Here is an 18,042-nt window from a genome sequence, read left to right as displayed (position 1 = left end):
ACACATAACCCGTGAGTCAGGAAAATTAGTGACTAGAGTAACTAGGAAGACAACATGGATGTGGCTAAAGGGAATTTATAGTTTCAAGTGCTTACACTTAGCTGGGACCAGAGAGAGTACCGCAGGTCAGCACTGGCCTAACATATGGCAACCTGGGTTAAATCCACCCTCCACCCCCAAATTTTAAAAAGGGCAGGACAGCTGCCTCCTCAGGGAGGCACTATTTGGAGTGAACTTGGGTTGTGAGTGTCCTCACGTTTCTGTTCTGGCCGCTTGTGCTGTCAGGAGGAAGAAGGTTCTTTGGTGGGTCAGGAACAAACATTGCTTCATGCTGCACTGATCCTGACTCCACATGTCACACAGGCCTTTGTGCCAGTGTCTGTCCCTGCCTTGCACCATGTACCCAGCCACCCAGTGGGTGGGGCCCGGGAAGATCTAGGGAGTCTCGCCTATGGGGATGGCAGGAGAGGCCCACAGGGACTCCTGCCCTGCCCTGCCTTGGCTGTGAAGAAAGTAAGTTTGGTTCTCCTTTGAGACTTCCTGTTTCTACCGGGAAGGCCACTGCAGTTTAAACCCTTCCTGGAAAGCAGGAGAAAGTGCTGAGGGGAAAGGAGCCACTCAGAGGCAGGCGCATGGATAGAGCTAGGAAGGCTGCGTCACTGACTGTCACCCAGCGAGAGCCTGTGAGCAGCGATCAGGCAGCTCATGTGAGAAATGGCTGTACTTTTTTGCTTTGAAGACCACACCCAGCTCTAGGATTACTTCTTGCTTTGCGTTTGGGCAAGTGGAGTGCCGGAGATTGAACCCAGAATGGGCGGCATGCAGGACAAATGCAATACCCACTTTACTATTGCTCCAGCCAAATGGGTCAACGTCCAAATCCTGTTGTGTTGAGGTTACAGCTGGCATGCTCAGGGGACTATACGGTGCTGGGAGGCAAACCAGGGTTGGCTGTATGCAAGGAAGCTGAGTCGTTTCGTGTTACTAGACTTGAGCACACCACTGGTGGTCCCAAGTAGCTGGTTTTACTTTATATAGTAGAAGTTCTGCCACTAAAACACACACACACACACACACAAACACACACACACAAACATACATATGTAGACTTTAAAACTTTTTTTTTGTTGTTCTGGGGCCATACTTGACAGTGCTCAGGGATCACTCTTGGTGGGGCTCAGTGGGCCATATGTGATGCTGAAGATTGAATCTGGATCAACCACATTAAGCAGATGTCCTGCCCACTATACTATCACTCCGGCCCTTGCAGAATGTATTTCCTTAAAGAAAGAATGTCTGATGTTTTTCTGAGATGTTATGCATGAATACTAGTTTTATACTAATTATCTATGATCCAACACATTATAACCTTTACTCAAAAAAGCCACATAAAGCCACACTGTGGAAGTGACTAATGGTGGAGCAGTCTTGTCTAGGGGAGGTCCCGGGTTCTTTACTGGGACCTCTGTACCAATGCCACAGAAATACTATCACTATCACTATCATCCCATTGCTCGAGCGGGCACCAGTAACGTCTCCATTGTGAGACTTGTTACTGTTTTTGGCATATTGAATACGCCACAGGTAGCTTGCCAGGCTCTGCCGTGCAGGTGGGATACTCTTGGAAGCTTGGCAGGCTCTCTGGGACGGAGAGAATCAAATCCGGGTCAGCTGTGTGCAAGGCAAACACCCTACCAGCTGTGCTATTGCTCCAGTCCAAGCACACACTGAATTCAACAAATGCCAGTTTTAAAAGCTGGGCCAATTCTACACGTGCAGTCTATGGACAAAGTGGGAACAAGCCCTGGGGTTGTGGCACCCTGTGCTGGCTGCACCAACAAGTGCACTAGCTCCAATGTGCCCGCAGGAAAAAGGTGCTAGGCAGAGCACCACACAGCACATGTTAGCAAAACGCTGCATTCAGTGCAAATCTAAGTGAGTCAGGGCTCCTCCTCAACCAAATCTAAAGTGTCCCTAAAACCCGGGCCAGGTTTTTTTTTTTTTTTTTTTTAATTTTTGTCCCACAGCCATGCCAACACACCTTGTGTCCCCAATAGAGCATGTGGAGACCAAGCGAGGGCTTGTCCTTCAGAGAAACCGCACAAGGAGAAATGGTGGGGCTGGGGCTATGCGCAGCCCATGCACATGCCTTGCACGTGGGAGGCACACAAAGTAAAGGACAAAGAAACGCGCACTGCTGGGAAGAGGAAATGACAGATTCTCGCCCCGGGGCCCTGGGGCTGGAAACACTGGTCCAGGAAGGCGAGGCAGGTCCCCAGAACCAAACCAGCCTGCAGTCTTCGGGCCCCTGGGGACAAACATGGAGTGAATGGTCTGAAGTCCAAGATTGGCCCAGACTTTCTGTCTGGTTTGGGGGCTACATATGGTGCAGTGCTAACTCCTGCTGTGCTCAGGGGCCACTCCTCTGGGGCTTGGGAGACCGTGGGTCTCTGCCCCAGGCTTGCCCAGTCTGTTTGGGGTCTTGGTTTTAGACCAAGGGCCACACCGGTGGTGCTCGGGGCTCACTCCTGGCTGCCGGGCAGCTGGCCCGGATCAGCGCGTGCCCTCTCCGCGGGCCCGAGTTGCCCAACCTTAAACCCCACCTGGATTGTGACACCTAAGTGCTGGGTCACCTTTCTCCCTCCCGCTTCACTTCCGACTCCCAGGGCCCCCTCCCGGAAGAGGCATCCGCGCCCGGCCCGAGTTCCCGAGGAGGCACCCGGGTCCTGCCCCTAGATTCTTACCTCCCGGTCAGGACAGCCCGGTCGCGCCTCCGCCTCCCCTCCCCCACCCGCGGGTGCCCGCCGCCCGGCCCGCCCCGCCCTCTTCTGTCGCCCCGCCCTCCCCACCGCCCCCGCGGCCAGGTGCCGCCCGCTCCCCCGCGGCCCCTCTGGGTCTCGAACCTCCGGCGACTGGGCGCAGCCCGTCACGCGGCCAGGCGGTCACGTGTCCGCATCGCAGTCACGTGTGCAGCGGGCGCCCGGAGGACGCGGCGGTCGTGCGCTCTCGCGAGAGTCGCGCACTCACGTGACGGCGCGGGCGCGGCGCGGCTCACGTGACGGTGCGGCTGCGGGGTCTCCTTCGTCCGCGGGCGCCGCAGCGGCCGGGCCAGGAGAGCGTCGGACGCCGCTCGTCGTCGCGCCTCTCGCAACCGCCCCGCGCCCGCCTGCTCCCGGCCCGTCGGCCCTCGCGCCATGGAGGCTCCCGGCGGCGCCCGGCGCCCGCTGCTGCTGCTGCTGCTCGGTGAGGCGGGGCGCGGGGCCGTTGGGGCGGCGGGCCTGGCGCGGCGGGAGTCCGGGCCTTTCCCGAAGGTTCCGGGCCGCGCCCCTCACACGGCGCCCCTCACGGCGCTCCTCACACGGAGCCCCCCACACGGCGCTCCTCACGGCGCCCCCCACACGGCGCCCCCCACGGCGCTCCTCACGGCGCCCCACACACAGCACTCCTCACACGGCGCCCCACCCGGCGCCCCTCACGGCGCCCCTCACACAGCGCCCCACCCGGCGCTCCTCACGGCGCCCCCCACACGGAGCCGCCCACTGCGCCCCCCACGGCGCTCCCCACACGGCGTCTCTCACACGGCGCCCCACACGGTGCTTCTCACACGGCGCTCCTCGCGGCGCCCCACACACGGCTCCCCACACGGTGCTTCTCACACGGCGCCCCTCACAGCGCTCCTCGCGGCGCTCCGGCGTCCGGAGCCCCGAGGACGCGCGGGCCGAGCCGGGCCTGAGAGGATCCGCGATTGCGTAACCCTCGGAACTGCCGCCGCCCGGGGCTGACCTCCGCCTCGGCGGGCAGCCCGACGGTTCCGCGTCGAGGGGCCTCCCGGGCGCCCCTCCCCGGACAGCCCCTCTGCTCCCCGGCGCTGCGGGCGGGGCAGGGGCCTCAGGGGCCTCAGGCCCCGTTGCAGTGGTGAAGGAAATTAGCCCGTCTGAAACGACCACCGCGGGACAGGTTAGGTCGCGCCTGCGCTCGTTTAAGTCGCGGAGTTGTTTGTCGGGCGTGGGGGGAGGCGCTGGGTACCGTGCGCTCGCCCGGGCAGTACCGCGACGGGGGCCGTCCGCGGGCCAGGCCAGCCTCGGCCTCTGCGCCCGCCCGCGCCGCCCCCAGGGAAGCCCGTCGCGGGAGCGCTGTGTGCTCTCTGCACCCATGCAGCACCCACCGGCCGCGCGGGCCGGACCGAGAGCCCCGAGCGGGAAGAGCGGGTCGGTGCTCCTGTTATCTGACGCAGGGCGCAAAGGTCCCAGCACCGGCGGCCGGCCCCTCCCCAGCAGTCTGGGTGCTGCCAGAGCCCTGGGGGAGCGCCTGGGGGAAGGTCGTGGCGTTGCGGCCCGCGCACACTCAGCGCCAGCGACACTTTCCTCAGGAGAAGGCCGCAGCCAGGCCCACCCTGAGCACCAAGGGCTTAGACACTGCCCCTAGAACAGGGTGGGCCTCTGGGGCCCGGCTCCTTGGTTTCACGGTCGAACACTTTGGGGCCTCTCCGAATCAGGTGCCCACTTGGAGCTGTCGGGCTTGCGTCGCGCTTTCCTGTGCCGGCTTTCAGTCCTCTCCAGCCTGGCTCCCGCGTGGTGCTCGCCAGAGACCCCACAGTGGCCAGCTGGCAGGCGCTTCCTCCGAGTTGTAGGCATCAGCTTGGGGGGGACCAGGTACCCGCTCCCAGGGGCCCTCACTCGCTGGGCCCTGCACGGAGGCCAGAAGGTGCTTCTGCCCTCGGCTGGGCTCCTGTAAGCCCCCAGCCACTCTGACGTCCAAGGCTTCTGGTGCACTGCTACTCCCTGCAAGTGCCTGAGTTGGGTCTTGCCCCAGGGAGCGGGGGATGGACACGGCAGGCAGACACAGTTGTGGGAAGCCAGTCGCTTTCTGGGTGTCCCTGGCCTTGGGTCTGAGTAGGGGTCAGCTTTAAGAGGTATTTTGTGACAGGCCCTTAAGGGAAGTGGTTGGTTTCTTTGGCCTTGTCAGAAAGTGCCTGGGGGCAGCCCTCAAGTCTGTTGGGTCCTGATCACCTGCAGTGCCTGTGCTTGTGCCCTGGGATGGCTTGCGGCTCCAGCATTCCGAGGTCCCACCCTTCAGACACAGTGGTGACGCCCTGCAGTGCCCTTCCTGCTGCTTGTGCGTGTGCACCTATGTGTTCTCGCAAGCAGCTACCTCTCAGTGGGGAAGAGGAGCCCACTCGTGCCTTCCACCAGGCAGGAGTGGACGTTTCTGGGCCCCGGAGGGTGCCCCAGGGCAGTGAGATTGGATCAGAGGAGCGTGTTCCCGAGCAGGTGCCCTGTGCCCTGGATTAGGGTAGAGAAGTGTCACAAGCCTGTTTGGCTATGGCTGTGTTCATCGTGGTCTCGGGAGCCCTCTAACCTTCTCTCTGGGACTCTGCAGGCCTCGTGTACGGTGCAGCGGCGTTTGTGGTGAAAGACTCCAACGGGACAGCTTGTATCATGGCTAACTTCTCCGTGACCTTCTGGATCAACTACAACACAAGTGGTCCTAGTTCTCAGGTAGGAGCGAGGGCTGCGCCAGCTGTGTTGAACAGTCTGCTCCTTGCTCCCCTTGCCTGCACTGCCCTTTCCTGCCTTGTCCAAGGTCGGCCAGGGTTTAGTCCCTCACTCCCTCCAAGCACCTCTTGAAGATCAGTGATTCCCTGGGTTTCTTGTTGCTCAGTGTCTGTGCTTTCTTTCCATGGTGCAGCTTTCTGGTTTTGTTTTTTGGATCTCCTGAGTGGGTGCTTGGGAGGACCCTATGGGATGCTGGGATTAAAACGCGCTGGTTGGCCTTGTAGAACCAAGGGTCCTACCTGCTAATGCTCTCTCCGCCTACTCTTCTGGCTCTTCCTGAGTCACTGGCACCACTGCAGCCCTTGATTACACTCTCAGGCCTGAGTGTAGCTGGTTTTTTTCTTCTGGCTTGTTTCTGGGCCACACCTGGTAGTGCTCAGGGCTTCTTACTCCTGGCTTTGTATTCAGGAATCACTCCTGGAAGGGCGTAGGGGGCCAGTGGGTGCTGGGGAATCAAATCTGGGTCAGCCACGTGCAAAGCAAGCTCCTTACCCTCTGCTAATTCTCTGGCTCCCTGAACATAGTTTTTTTGTTTCCCCCCCCAGATTGAGGTATACGGTCGTGAAGCTGCACATGGTTGGGTTTCAGTCATACAGTGTTCCAATACCCATCCCCCACCAACGTACATCTCCCACCACCAGTCTCCCCAGTTTCCCTCCTGCCACCCGCACCCCAACTGCCCCAGCCTGCCTCTATAGCAGACACTTACTTCTCTCTCTCTCCTTTGGGCATTATGGTTTGCAGTGCAGGTATTGAGAGGTTATCATGTCTGTTCCTACTTTCAGCACACAGTTCTTATCCAGAGTGATCATTTCCAACTGTCTTTGTCACAGTGGTCCCTTCTTCATCCCAACTGCCTTCTCCCACCACTTGAGTCAGGCTTGGACCAATCCTTTTAGTCCCTGTGTCTACTGTCCCTGGGTGTTAGTCTCATACTATGTTTTTATTTATATTTGTGTGTGTGTGTGTGTGTGTGTGTGTGTCTTGGGCCATATCCGGCAGTGCTCAGGACTGACTGCTGGCTCTGTGCTCTCAGATCATTCCTGGCGGGGCTCAGGGGACCATATGGGGTGTTGGGAACAGGCTGGTCACGTGTGAGGCAAGTGCCCTACCTGCTCTAATGCTCTGGGCCCCTCCATGATTTTTTGTTTTGTTTTGCTTTTATCTCACAAGTAAGTACAATCATTTTATGTCTGTCCCTCTCTGACTCAGTTCATTTGGCATGATACTTTCCAGTCCATCCATTTATAAGCAGATTTCATGGCTTCATCTTTCCTGGTGGCTCCATAGTATTCCATCATGTAGATATACCATAATTTCTTTAACCAGTTGTCTGTTCTCGGGCACTCAAGGTGTTTCCAGATTCTGGATATTATAAATAGTGCTTCAGTGAACATTGAAGTGCAGATGGCATTTCTGCTGTGTTTTTGTGCCCCAGGACATATTTCCCGTAGTGTTATTACAGGATCAAATAGGAACTCAATGCTTAGTTTTTTGAGGAATGTCCTTGTTTTCCAAAAAGGCTTGACCAGTTGGCATTCCCACCAATAATGGAGAGTCCCTTTCTCCCTGCATCCGTGCCAATACTGGTTGTTCTTGTTCTTTTTGATGTGGCCAGTCTCTGGTGTGAGATAATATCTTGTTTTGATTTGCATCTCTCTGATGATTACAATGTAGAGCATTTTTTCATGTGCCTTGTGGCCATTTGTACACTTTATCTTTGATAAAGAAGCAAGAAATATGAAGTGGAGCAAGGAAAACCTCTTCAACAAGTGGTGGTGGGAAAACTGGCAGCTACATGCAAAAAAAAAATAAAAATGAACTCAGACTTCTCTCTGACACCAGGCACGAAAGTCAGATCAAAATGGATTAAAAAGACCTCAGTGTAGAACATTGGTTTTATAAAATTTAAGTTTATTAAAGGACACAGTAATGTAGCCATTCAAGATAGCTTTGATTTTTTTGTTTGTATTGGAAATTTCTACTATTAAGCCTAGATTTTCAATATGTGATTTAAGCCAGTTTGAAACAAAATTTCCTTTCTTTTGTACTTTGACTCCCACATGAACATGCTTTTTTAAAGGTGAAAATAAATATGTGAAATGAATAAATAGTTGAAAAATTAAAATATGGAAAAAAAAAAGACCTCAGTGTCAGATCTGAATCCATAAGGTACATGCAGGAAAATGTGAGCAGAACCCTCCGTGACATGAAGCTAAAGATACCTTCAAAGGTGAAACTCCACTGACCAAGCAGTGGAAGCAAAGATAAATGGGGCCACATTAAACTAAGACACTGCTGCTCCTCAAAAGAAATGGTGGCCAGGGTACAGAGACAGCCCATGGAGTGGGAAAGATCACTTACCCGGTATCCATCAGATAAGGGGTTAATATCCAAGATGTATAAGGCACTGCTGGAACTTTACAAGAAAAATCATCCAACTCCATCAAAAAATGGGGAGAAAAAGATGAACAGAAATTTCCTCTAAGAATGTAGCCTTTTGGTCTGTTGAATTTCCTCCACTCATCTCTGGGAGTCATTTGTGAAGAGTTTTCTGTGTAGTGCTTTAAATGTGGACTTTTTTAAAAAAAAACTTTGGGGTTACACCCAGCAATGCTCAGGGGTCACTCTTTGCTCTGCACTTAGTAATTATTCCTTTCATTGTTTGAGGCACCGTATAGGATGCCAGGGATCGAACTCAAGCAAGTGCCTTAACCTGCTGAACTCTGCAGCCCCCTGAATGTCACTTATTGGGTAGAATTTCTCATTTGTGGGTCAATCACTTGACTTTTGGGAGGGGCCAGTGAGTTCTATCCTGACACACAAACAAACCCCAGAGACTTTCTGGGCCCAAAGTCAGATACTTCCCAAGCCCTGGAAGCTAAGAGGGAAGAAAGAAGAAGATGAAAACCATTGTGCATGATGTTTACTGTTTTTCCATTCACGCTTCAAACATTCTATTTTTGAGTCTTACTCTTCCGTGTATATTCCATGGGACCAGACTGTCTTCTCTCACTTCTCCCAGGGAACTGCTAGGCCTGGGCCGTCTACTCTGCTGTCCTTGTGCGCCTCCTGACCCGGGGCCTCTCCCTCACTCACACCCTTGCTCGCTCTTCTTTGCCCGGTGCCAGCTGTCAGCAGGGAGGGACCAGGTCCTCACTGTGTTCTGTCACACCCCTGTTGTCCTTCTTCTTTTTTTTTTTTTTTTTGCATTCTGTTTTTATGTGAATTTCATAACCCAGATGGGTAGTTTGTGGTACTGTGGGACGCCTCCCTTACTCCCCAAGCACAGCTCCATTGGGAGGACGTTGGAGGAGAGACAGGCCGGCCCTAGCATGTGAATGGCCCTGGACAGGTTCTGGCTTCTGCTTTGCTGGTCACTGACCACGCTGTGCCACTTTAGGGACGTGAATGCTGTGTCCTCTCTGTTGGGAGAGATTTTATCTGATTGCACATCTGTAGCAAAGGAAGTCTTGGTAATTGTTTTCAAACATCTTAAAGGCAGCGTAAGTTAACCAAGATTAGTTAAAACTTAACAGACTCGTTTCAGTCTGTTAAAATTTTTGTTGAAGAATTGTAAACTGATCAGTCTTTTTTTTTTTTTTTTTTTTTTTTTTTTTTTTTTGCTTTTTGGGTCACACCCAGCGATGCTCAGGGTTTACTCCTGGCTTTGCACTCAGGAATTACTCCTGGCGGTGCTCGGGGGACCATATGGGATGCCGGGGATTGAACCCGGGTCGGCCACATGCAAGGCAAACGCCCCACCCGCTGTGCTATCGCTCCGGCCCTGATCAGTCATTTTTTAATCACTCTTCAATTTATTATTTATGTCAGCTGTCTTTCCTGTGAATTGCTATTTGGTCTCTTACATGCTGTGCTAATTCTGACTTTTATTTTTCATGGAAATAACTCCCTGAGCAGTGACCCCTGAGATCAAACTTGGCCTTGTTTTGTACCAGACTTTCAAATATCTGGCAGACTGCCTGGTGTTGGCGAACCCCTTCAGTAACCTGTGTTCTAACTAGGTGCTGTTGCCACTGTGCTTGTTCTAGAATGCAACCTTGGACCTGAAACCCAGTGACCAAATGTTGAACAGCAGCTTCTGTGGGAATGCCTCTGAGTCCAGCCTTGTGATTGCACTGAGTAAACACCATCGCTTGACCCTCAGTTTCAGAAGAAACATGACTCAATACAGTGTCCAGAAGATGAGTCTTGCTTATAACTTGTCAGACACGTCTGTTTTCCCCAGTGCCAGTACCACGGGTAAGACTAAGCAGCTACAAAGGGGGCAAGATTGGGCTCAGGGCGTATCTTGAAATGATGTGTCACCGAGTACTGCCAGCAGTTCTAAAGCATGTTTCTTCTTTCAATTTAGAAAGCAAAACTGTGGATTCCCAGACCGACATCACAGCAGACATAAACAAAAAATACATGTGTGCCAACAGGCATCTGATCCCCATGAGTCCTGGAGTCATTGCCGAGTTCCGCAATGCCACCATCCAGGCGTACCCCTCCAACAGTACCTTCAGCCGGGAAGGTAAACTCCTCAACTCCTCACCTTGTCTACCCTGCGCCTTCTTTCTCGGTGTTGGCCACGGCCACTGAGCATCAGGGCAGGCCCCAGTCCTGTCAGCCAGCAGTGGGTCCAGGCTAGGAGGGCCACAGTAGTACCCGCTGCCCAGGTACTTGCCACCCACTGTAGCCCTCGGTTTCTGACCCGCCTTGGCAGCCTTCAGTGAATGACCTGCACCCCCTCCCAGGGACAGACCAGGCACACCCTGTCCCAGATGGCATGGTGGGGCCTTCCCACACATGTACGGTTTGGGTTGTGTCGTGGGCCACCACCCCCTGTGCTCCATCATGTTGAGAAGAGAGCAAGCTCTCACCCTGCCTGCCTCAGAGGGCCACTGCCCCACCTTCTTTCATGTGCTATCTTGCCCTGCGCATTGCTCTGTGTAGAATCTGAGCTGTAGCATTGTGCGCCCTGGGGTGCAGGCACCTCCAAACCAGGTCCAGTTGCCACACACGTGCACTTTGTGTCTTTGTTGACCAGAAGAGGTAAATGGGCAAAACCCAGCAGGGCACCCCCAACCAGTGCCAAGCAGGACTTATGCTGGCAAACTCCCCGTGGCATATTCATCTGCCAATACAGTAACAGTGATGGGTCTCATTCTCCTGACCCTGAAAGAGCCTCTAATGTGGCATCTTTGGGAAGGACGAGTAAAGAGAGGCTGCTAAAATCTCAGGGCTAGGACGAATGGAGATGTTACTGGGTTTGCTTGAGCGTGACCCAGAACAGTGAATCTTTTGGAGGGGATTCAAGGGACCAGAGTGTAGTTACTTGAGGCCAGGCTGAACTGAGCTGTCTGGTTCTGCCTGGGCGTGAGCTGGGTTTTGTGGATCTGGGACCTCACATTCTCCTGATCAATCTTGAGTCACCCGGGCCAGCAGAGGAGGCAGAAGCCCATGGCACACTTAGAGCTGCCCAAGCATCATACTTCTCTCTCCCTCCTCCCTCCTCCCTCCATCCTTCTCTCTCTCTCTCTCCTCTTCCACCTCCTCCTCCTCCTCCTCCTCTTCCTCCTCTTCTCTCACCCCTGGAAACCATCCAGGGCCTCATGGTAGCTCCCTTATTGACCAGTTCTTTCTGGGATTGGGCCCTGAGGAGGGATGGGAGGTGTCTCTGGGCCCCAGAGATCAGGGCCAAGGGGACAGTGGACTGGCGGGCATCAGCTGTGTCCGTGATCCAGCCTGTATTCCTCACAGTTGTGTCAGGGCTTGGGGTCTTGGGTGGTTCTTATGGAATGGTGGTTTGTCTTCTCTACCCATTTCCTGTTTTGGTTCTTTACGATGCAGATCTGACCTTGCGTGCCTCCCATGCCCCTTCCCTGTCATTGTTGTTGAGGTGGTTGTGATGACCAGACTCATGCACACTTGCTCTCCCTGGTGTACTCCTAAATGCTTGTGTGTAGTTGAGACCTGGCAGACAGTGACTGTGGTGCTCTTGGTGACCTCTGAGGCCGTGCTTTAGCCTGGTACTTGTTAAGGGTGTCAGTACTTTTGGTGCTCCTACTGGTGGTGTTGCAGCTGCAGATTATGGTGGCACCAGGGACCAGAGCAGGAGCAGGTATGCCGGGGTCAGGGTCGGGGTCCCCCAGGGTTCGGACTGTGGCCGAGTGCTCTGCGCACCTGCCCTCCTCTCCCAGCTTTTCTTTCTTTTTTGTCTCCAGCACTTTTTTCAAATGCACATAAGCGTATGTGTAAGCATTTATATTTTGGTCTCCTCAGGGAAAAGAGCCTGTGTGAAATGTTCAAGTGCTTTTCTTTTCCCCTCGCCTGCTCTACTGTGGCTTGCTTTGTTGGTCTGCATGGTGCTGGAGAATGAGCCCAGAGACTCCCGCATTCAAAGCAGGTGGTACACCCTTGGTCTCTGCTCATGCATTCTGATCTAAGAATTGTTGCGTGTTCAGGCAGAGAGAGTACAGTGGGTATAGGGTGTTTGCCTTGTACACAGCTGGCCTGGGTTTGATCCCCTGGGCACTGCTGTGCGTGTGGCCCCTAAACAACAAAAGTAGCTGAATGTGTGTATTTCCATTAAGTCGATTTTTTTGTTTTTGAGCATCTCTCAGTGCTCAGGGACTATTCCTGACTCTGCACTCAAGAATCATTCCTAGGGGCCGGAGCGATAGCACAGCAGGGAGGGCGTTTGCCTTGCACGCGGCCGACCTGGGTTTGATCCCCGGCATCCCATATGGTCCCCCAAGCACTGCCAGGAGTAATTCCTGAGTGCAGAACCAGGAGTAACCCCTGAGCATCACTGGGTGTGACCCAAAAAGCAAAAAAAAAAAAAAAAAAATCATTCCTAATGGTATTCGGGGGACCATGCAGTATGCCAGCGCTTGAACCTGGGTTGGGCTCGCGCAAGGCAGACACTCTACTTACTGTACTCTTTCTCCAGCCCACCCAGTAGGTCAGTTTACTGTTGGTTCTTGGTGGTGCTCAGGAGCTATTCCTGGCTCTGTTCAGGGGCCACTCTGGAGCTCAGGTTGTGCCAGGGATTTAGCTTGAAGGACAAAGCCTGTGCTTGGCACTTCTATTATTTGGGGCCTGGGGCTGGTGGAGGGCACACCTGACTGTCCTCAGGGCTTGCTCCTGGTTCTGGACTCGGACTCAGGACTCTCTGGGGTGCTGGGAATCAAACCCTGGTCAGCCGTGTGCAAGACAGGTGTCTTAGCTGCTGTGCTCGCAGGTCCCCTTATTTTGGTGTGTGTGCTCAGCCCTTTGAGCTCTCTCCTGGCCTCAGAACAAGTCCAGTTCCCCTAAGATGTGCTGTGAAAAGTCTCTGACACTCCACAGGTCTCCGGGGTCTTCATGCTGGGTGGGAGAGCTGCATCACTGTGTTGTCTGGTGTGGACCACCGGGCCTTTGCATTGAGCTAGCTCAAGACTTCCAGCCCCGCCAAGGGAAGTCAAGGCTGAGTTGAACTCTCATCTGTTCTGGAAGAAAAAAACAAAAACAGTCTTCTTCCCCCAGGCCTGTCGGGGGTAAGGGTGGGGGACTGTTGGGATCATGAGAAGTAATCTGAGGTGCTTGGCCGGGGCCGGCAGAATCCAGTAAGCAGGGGCCAGCCCCCCCAAGCAAGGTGTCTGACTTGGCAAGTTGGGGCAGACCGGATGAGGGCCCCAGCAGCCTCTGCTTGCCATGACTCCTGAGGGTTGGATCTTCACACTGTTTTGGTGCGGGGGAGGGGGGATGACATGGCACAGTAGGGGCGCATGTACAGTCAGTGGCAGGGACTGAAGACTGAGTCAGCCTCCCGGGTGCAGAGATCTTCCAGGCCCCAGGAAGCTATCTTCACAGCCCGCCACACCTGTTACAGAATTTTCCATAGCTTGCAGGGCAGAGGGCCATTTTAGACAGTGCATGCTGGTGGCGTTGGCTCTGAAACCTCACTTGCGCCCACTGCGGGCACTGGGTTGCTTCTCTGCTACTGGGACATCTGGGCCTTTGTGGGTGCAGTAGCAGAGTGAGACTGTGGCCTGAGACGACCTGACCATGACCCCTGGCCTCTCTGGGGCCCCCTGGTCTTGCCAGAGGCCGTTAATGGGGTGTGAGTCTCTGCCTGGACTAGGACCTTGCTGGAAAGATGTGGGTGTTTGTGGCAGGGTCAGGCCGTGCAGGGTGCACGTCATCGTCCCTTCTGTGGAAAGGGGTTGTTGGTCTGTGCAGTCTCCATCTCTGCCCTCCTGGCACTTGCGGGTTGGTGGTTGTGGTTGGTTCTGGTTTATGCTGTACTGCCTTGGAACTAATGGTTGTAGCTGTGCTCCCTGGGGGGGACTGTGGATACACATCACACCACGTCTCCCTAGTTTTTGGGCTCTTCATTCAAAGACTTTGTCCCCCACAAAACCAGTGTGTGCAGGTGTACAGAACGTTTTGGGACTTGCTTACGAACATGTGCTCCAGACCTGCCTTGGCTCCTAGGAGAGTGCGTGAGGAAGCAGAGTTGCCGCTAAGGCACTGCCCAGAAGCTTCCTAGAAGCTGTGAGCAGAAACCCTGATGCGGAGCGTGCAGCTTCCTGGTGGTTCCCGAGGCTCAGCAAGGAAATGGATGGGACACACAGGGCTGTGGCCTGCTCTCCTTGAGCTCTTCCCAGCAGGCAGCTTCGTCCCATCTACTGTGGAAGAGACTCACGGGCGCCGTCCGTGTGGGGTCCTCCTCTGATGCCGAGCAGGAGTCTCTCTGCAATAGTAGCGGGTCAGGCTGTATGGGACAGATGCACGTTCCAAGTCTGCGCAGCCTCAGGGTGCCAAGAGGCCTCCTCCGAGACCATACCCCACGCCTGATGCTCTCCGTGAGACTCACCCACGCTGGCTTCCCCTTCTCAATGCTGGAGTAGTGGGTCTGGGTCTGGAGCTGCTCCCAGCAGCATTCCTTCTCCCCCAAGATGGGACCTCCTGCAGCCCCGGGTGGCTGGTGACAAGCTCAGCTCTCCCTGAGCCAGCCCCCTGGGTTCCCACTGTGGCCTGTGGTATTCCCACTGTCTGCAGCTGCAGCCCAGGCATGTGAGTCTGACTGGCCCTGTCACAGCACTATATGCCCCTTGCAGCCAGTCAGCCTCGAACAGAGCTGTGCAGGGGCTGTGCTGGAGGAGTGTTTGCTTAGAGCTGGCACTTGTGTTTAAGGCCCTCAGTGGCCCATGATGCCTCTACCTGCCTCTGCCTGGTACTGGAGGTGTCCTCAGCTGATGTGGGGTGGGGAGGGGGTTTTTGTCCACTGCAGAAAGTCTATAGAAGGTATCTTTCCAGGAACTGTGCTGAGTGGTGGGACTTGGGGAGGCAGGGGGGTGTGGTAGGCCGTATCTGCTGGGAACTTCTGGGCTGGTGTCTGCGGGGTTTGGAGGAGCCGGGCAGCCTGGCCCTGGAGAACCTGAGGGCATGTTCCTGCCTGCACACGACCATTGTTCCTGTGTCCCACAGAAACACACTGTGCACAGGATGGGCCTGCTCCTACCCACGTGCCACCCACAACGCCCCACCCTTCACCATCCCCCACGCCTGAGGTTCCCTCGGTGGACAAGTACAATGTGAGCGGTACCAATGGGACCTGCCTGCTGGCCAGCATGGGGCTGCAGCTGAACATCACCTACAAGCAGACGGATGGCCAGGTAGGTTGGCCTGGGCTCTGTAGAGCACGAGTGTGATCCTCTGTGTGCTGAGGGGCCGCCACAGGGTGCTGGGTCAGACGTGTGCCCGCATGGTCCTCAGTGGGACCTGTCCTAACTGCGGGAGCTTGTCTCAAGAAGGGTGGCGGTGGTGCATTTTGAAATGCTCATTGAACTGTGTTGAGGTATGAGTTCCCGTGTTTAGCTTCTGTCAATGGTGGTGATGTGCGTGTCTCCTCTGAAGGGAACGGGGCTGTGGAGCACAGGTGGTGTCCATCAGGAGTGGAGAGGGGCATCAAGACCTGTTGCTTGCCCCATAAAAGCTTCCAGAAGCTTCTATGGGGGGTTGGTACCCAGAAATTTGCAGTTACATGGCTACCACACAGGTAGCCTTGAAATTGTCTTTGGGGAATAATGTGGTAGACTTGGGACATGAGGCCACTGGGACTCTTCCCCCTGTCCAGGTGGTGACCCGCATCTTCAATGTCAACCCCAACAAGACCAAGGTGAGCGGGAGCTGCTCAGCCCAGCTGGTGACACTGGAGCTGCTCAGTGAGCCTAACATGACCCTGGGCCTGCAGTTTGCAATGGTGAGTGTGGGCACCCCCCCCTTGGTTGGGAGGTGCCAGCTGAGTCACGCAGGTGTGCAGGGTGGGTGTGGACTGGCTGAGAACAATGGTGCCATCGGACTTCCCAGGTGAGCCTGGCCTCTCCCTGCAGTCCCACTGGGGAAACGTGTCTTTCCTGAGTGTGGCTCTTCAGGTTCCACTTGATAGAACACTGGGTTCTGTCCCAAGGTCTGGGAGGGGCTGAAAGGTTTGTGCTTCCTGCAGCATTTCCCATGTGGGCTGTGGAAGCAGCCAATGCCACGCGCCCCCCTCACCCAGGGCATTCTTGCATGATGGGAAATGTGCTTCTGGTTTTCTTCCCCAGAACGCAAGTTCTAGCCGCTTCTTCCTGCAAGGAGTCCAGCTCAACATGACACTGCCTCAAGCCAAAGGTAAGGCCCCTCACATTCGACACCCCAGTCAGGCGCCCCAGGGCACTCACTCTCCTGCACCCTCGCAGAGCCGACCTTCCGTGCCGCCAACACCTCACTGAGGGCCCTCGAGGCCAGTGTGGGCAACTCGTACAAGTGTAATGCCGAGCAGCAAGTGCGCGTCACGGAGGCCTTCTCCCTCAATGTGTTCCGGGTGTGGCTCCAGGCCTTCCGCATCGATGGCGGCAAGTTTGGGTCTGGTGAGTTGGAGTTCTGAGTCTCGGGCTGGGATCTGTGTTTTAGGGCTGATGCCCTGTGGTAGCACCCGGCTTCTGGAGGCTTTCAGATGCGCTTACGTAGCGTGCACCCAGCTGTGGGGCGGGGGCAGAGTTGGTGGGGAAGTGCGGGCTGCAGCCCCGTCACCCGCTCTCCTGCAGTGGAGGAGTGCCAGCTGGACGAGAACAGCATGCTGATCCCCATCGCCGTGGGCGGCGCCCTGGCCGGGCTGGTGCTCATCGTGCTCATCGCCTACCTCATCGGCAGGAAGAGGAGCCACGCCGGCTACCAGACCATCTAGCACAGCCTCCGTGGCCTTGCGCTCGGGCCCAGTGGGGTGCCGAGGCCACTTTTTTGCAACTGATTTCCAAACCTGCTTCTCCAATGTGAAGTTCACCTGCAACATTCACTGCACAGAGTAACTATTGAAATGACGGTGTTAATTCTGCTTAACTGGGCTCAATATTTTGCTAACTGGTTAAACGTTAATATTTACCACAGTAGACCTCTTAAGGGGTAAGAGTGCTTCTCTCAGCGGCTCTGCTCCGCTCTCACCTGACTTTGTAAGATCCCGGTGTCTGGTCTTCTCATCTTTACTCAGATTTAAGCCTTACAAAGGGAAAGTCTTCGTCTTCACACTCCAGCTAATTGTTAGCTGAAACGCTTCCTAAACTAGTAGAGAAAGAAAATCTTAGTACAGAAGCACTTGAAGGGTGAAAGTCCGGAATGATTGTACCGAGCTAGGATATCAGGCTTGGTCCAGCCCGTCTCACGGGCTGGGCTGGGCCACCCCGTTTGTCCCTTCAGTGGCCGCTTCTGGCCTGCTGCAGCTAGCACTCTGGCAGTGCACGGCAGTGTTCTCCACCAGTGAGGGCTCCCTGCCCACGTCGCCCGTGCACTGTCTGCGGGCTGAGCGACTCTTCGGCCAGGCAGAGGAGCCCAGGACACCTCCGTGAGCATTGCCTGTAACGATGCTAATAAAGTTTGTTCTTTGTTTGTGTGGCTCGTGTGCTGTCAGTGCAGGGACGCCCGGCCCGCAGAGGAGGGAGAGGGGTGGGTGTGAGGCCAGCCGGAGAGCTTGCGTTTGTCCCAGCAGGCGTGCCACACACCCCAGGGGGAAGCCATGGGACGGCCCTGGCTCTCGCCAGGCATTGAGTTGGAGTTTGACTTAGCTCCTGTGAGGTCTGTCCTGAGTCAGGCAAGAGATGGTCCTGCCCACTACACCCCCCCCCCCCAGTGGGGAGATGGGGGCACTTTGTGGGGGGGCATCTGGGCACCCAGCCTGGCAAAGGCCCCTGAGCGCAAGACAGGCTGAGCTGGGGCTGCATCCCCACCTTCACGGGGCCCTGTGTCGTGGGCTGAGGCCTGTTGGTGCAGGGTGTGGCACTGAAAGAGGAGCCAGTGCCTGGCAAGGGGCCACAGCCACTTGGGAGAGGCTGGGGCCGTGAGGTGAGCTCCCCGCCCTCCTGTGCGTAAGGACTCTGTCTGCAGGCTCTGGGTACTGAGACCCTGATCCCCAGAGGCTGCATGTGACCAGCTGCTCACTTGGACCCACGGGGAGGGGGCA

General features: G+C 55.4%; 1 protein-coding gene across 1 annotated transcript; it reads left to right on the top strand.

Annotated features, from left to right (window-relative positions):
• The first annotated feature begins 3,037 nt into the window (after nt 1–3,037).
• Nucleotides 3,038–17,471, top strand: LAMP1 (lysosomal associated membrane protein 1). Its single transcript, XM_055117922.1, has 9 exons — nt 3,038–3,243; nt 5,380–5,498; nt 9,608–9,818; nt 9,931–10,092; nt 15,036–15,223; nt 15,685–15,810; nt 16,154–16,220; nt 16,289–16,459; nt 16,637–17,471. Exons 1-9 carry the CDS (start codon nt 3,195–3,197, stop codon nt 16,774–16,776), a joined length of 1,233 nt encoding a protein of 410 aa, XP_054973897.1. The 5' UTR covers nt 3,038–3,194; the 3' UTR covers nt 16,777–17,471.
• Nucleotides 17,472–18,042: the final 571 nt, after the last annotated feature.

Source organism: Sorex araneus, chromosome 1 (assembly GCF_027595985.1).
Source record: "Sorex araneus isolate mSorAra2 chromosome 1, mSorAra2.pri, whole genome shotgun sequence".
Taxonomy (NCBI): domain Eukaryota; kingdom Metazoa; phylum Chordata; class Mammalia; order Eulipotyphla; family Soricidae; genus Sorex; species Sorex araneus.
This window is presented reverse-complemented; position numbering and strand designations above follow the sequence as displayed.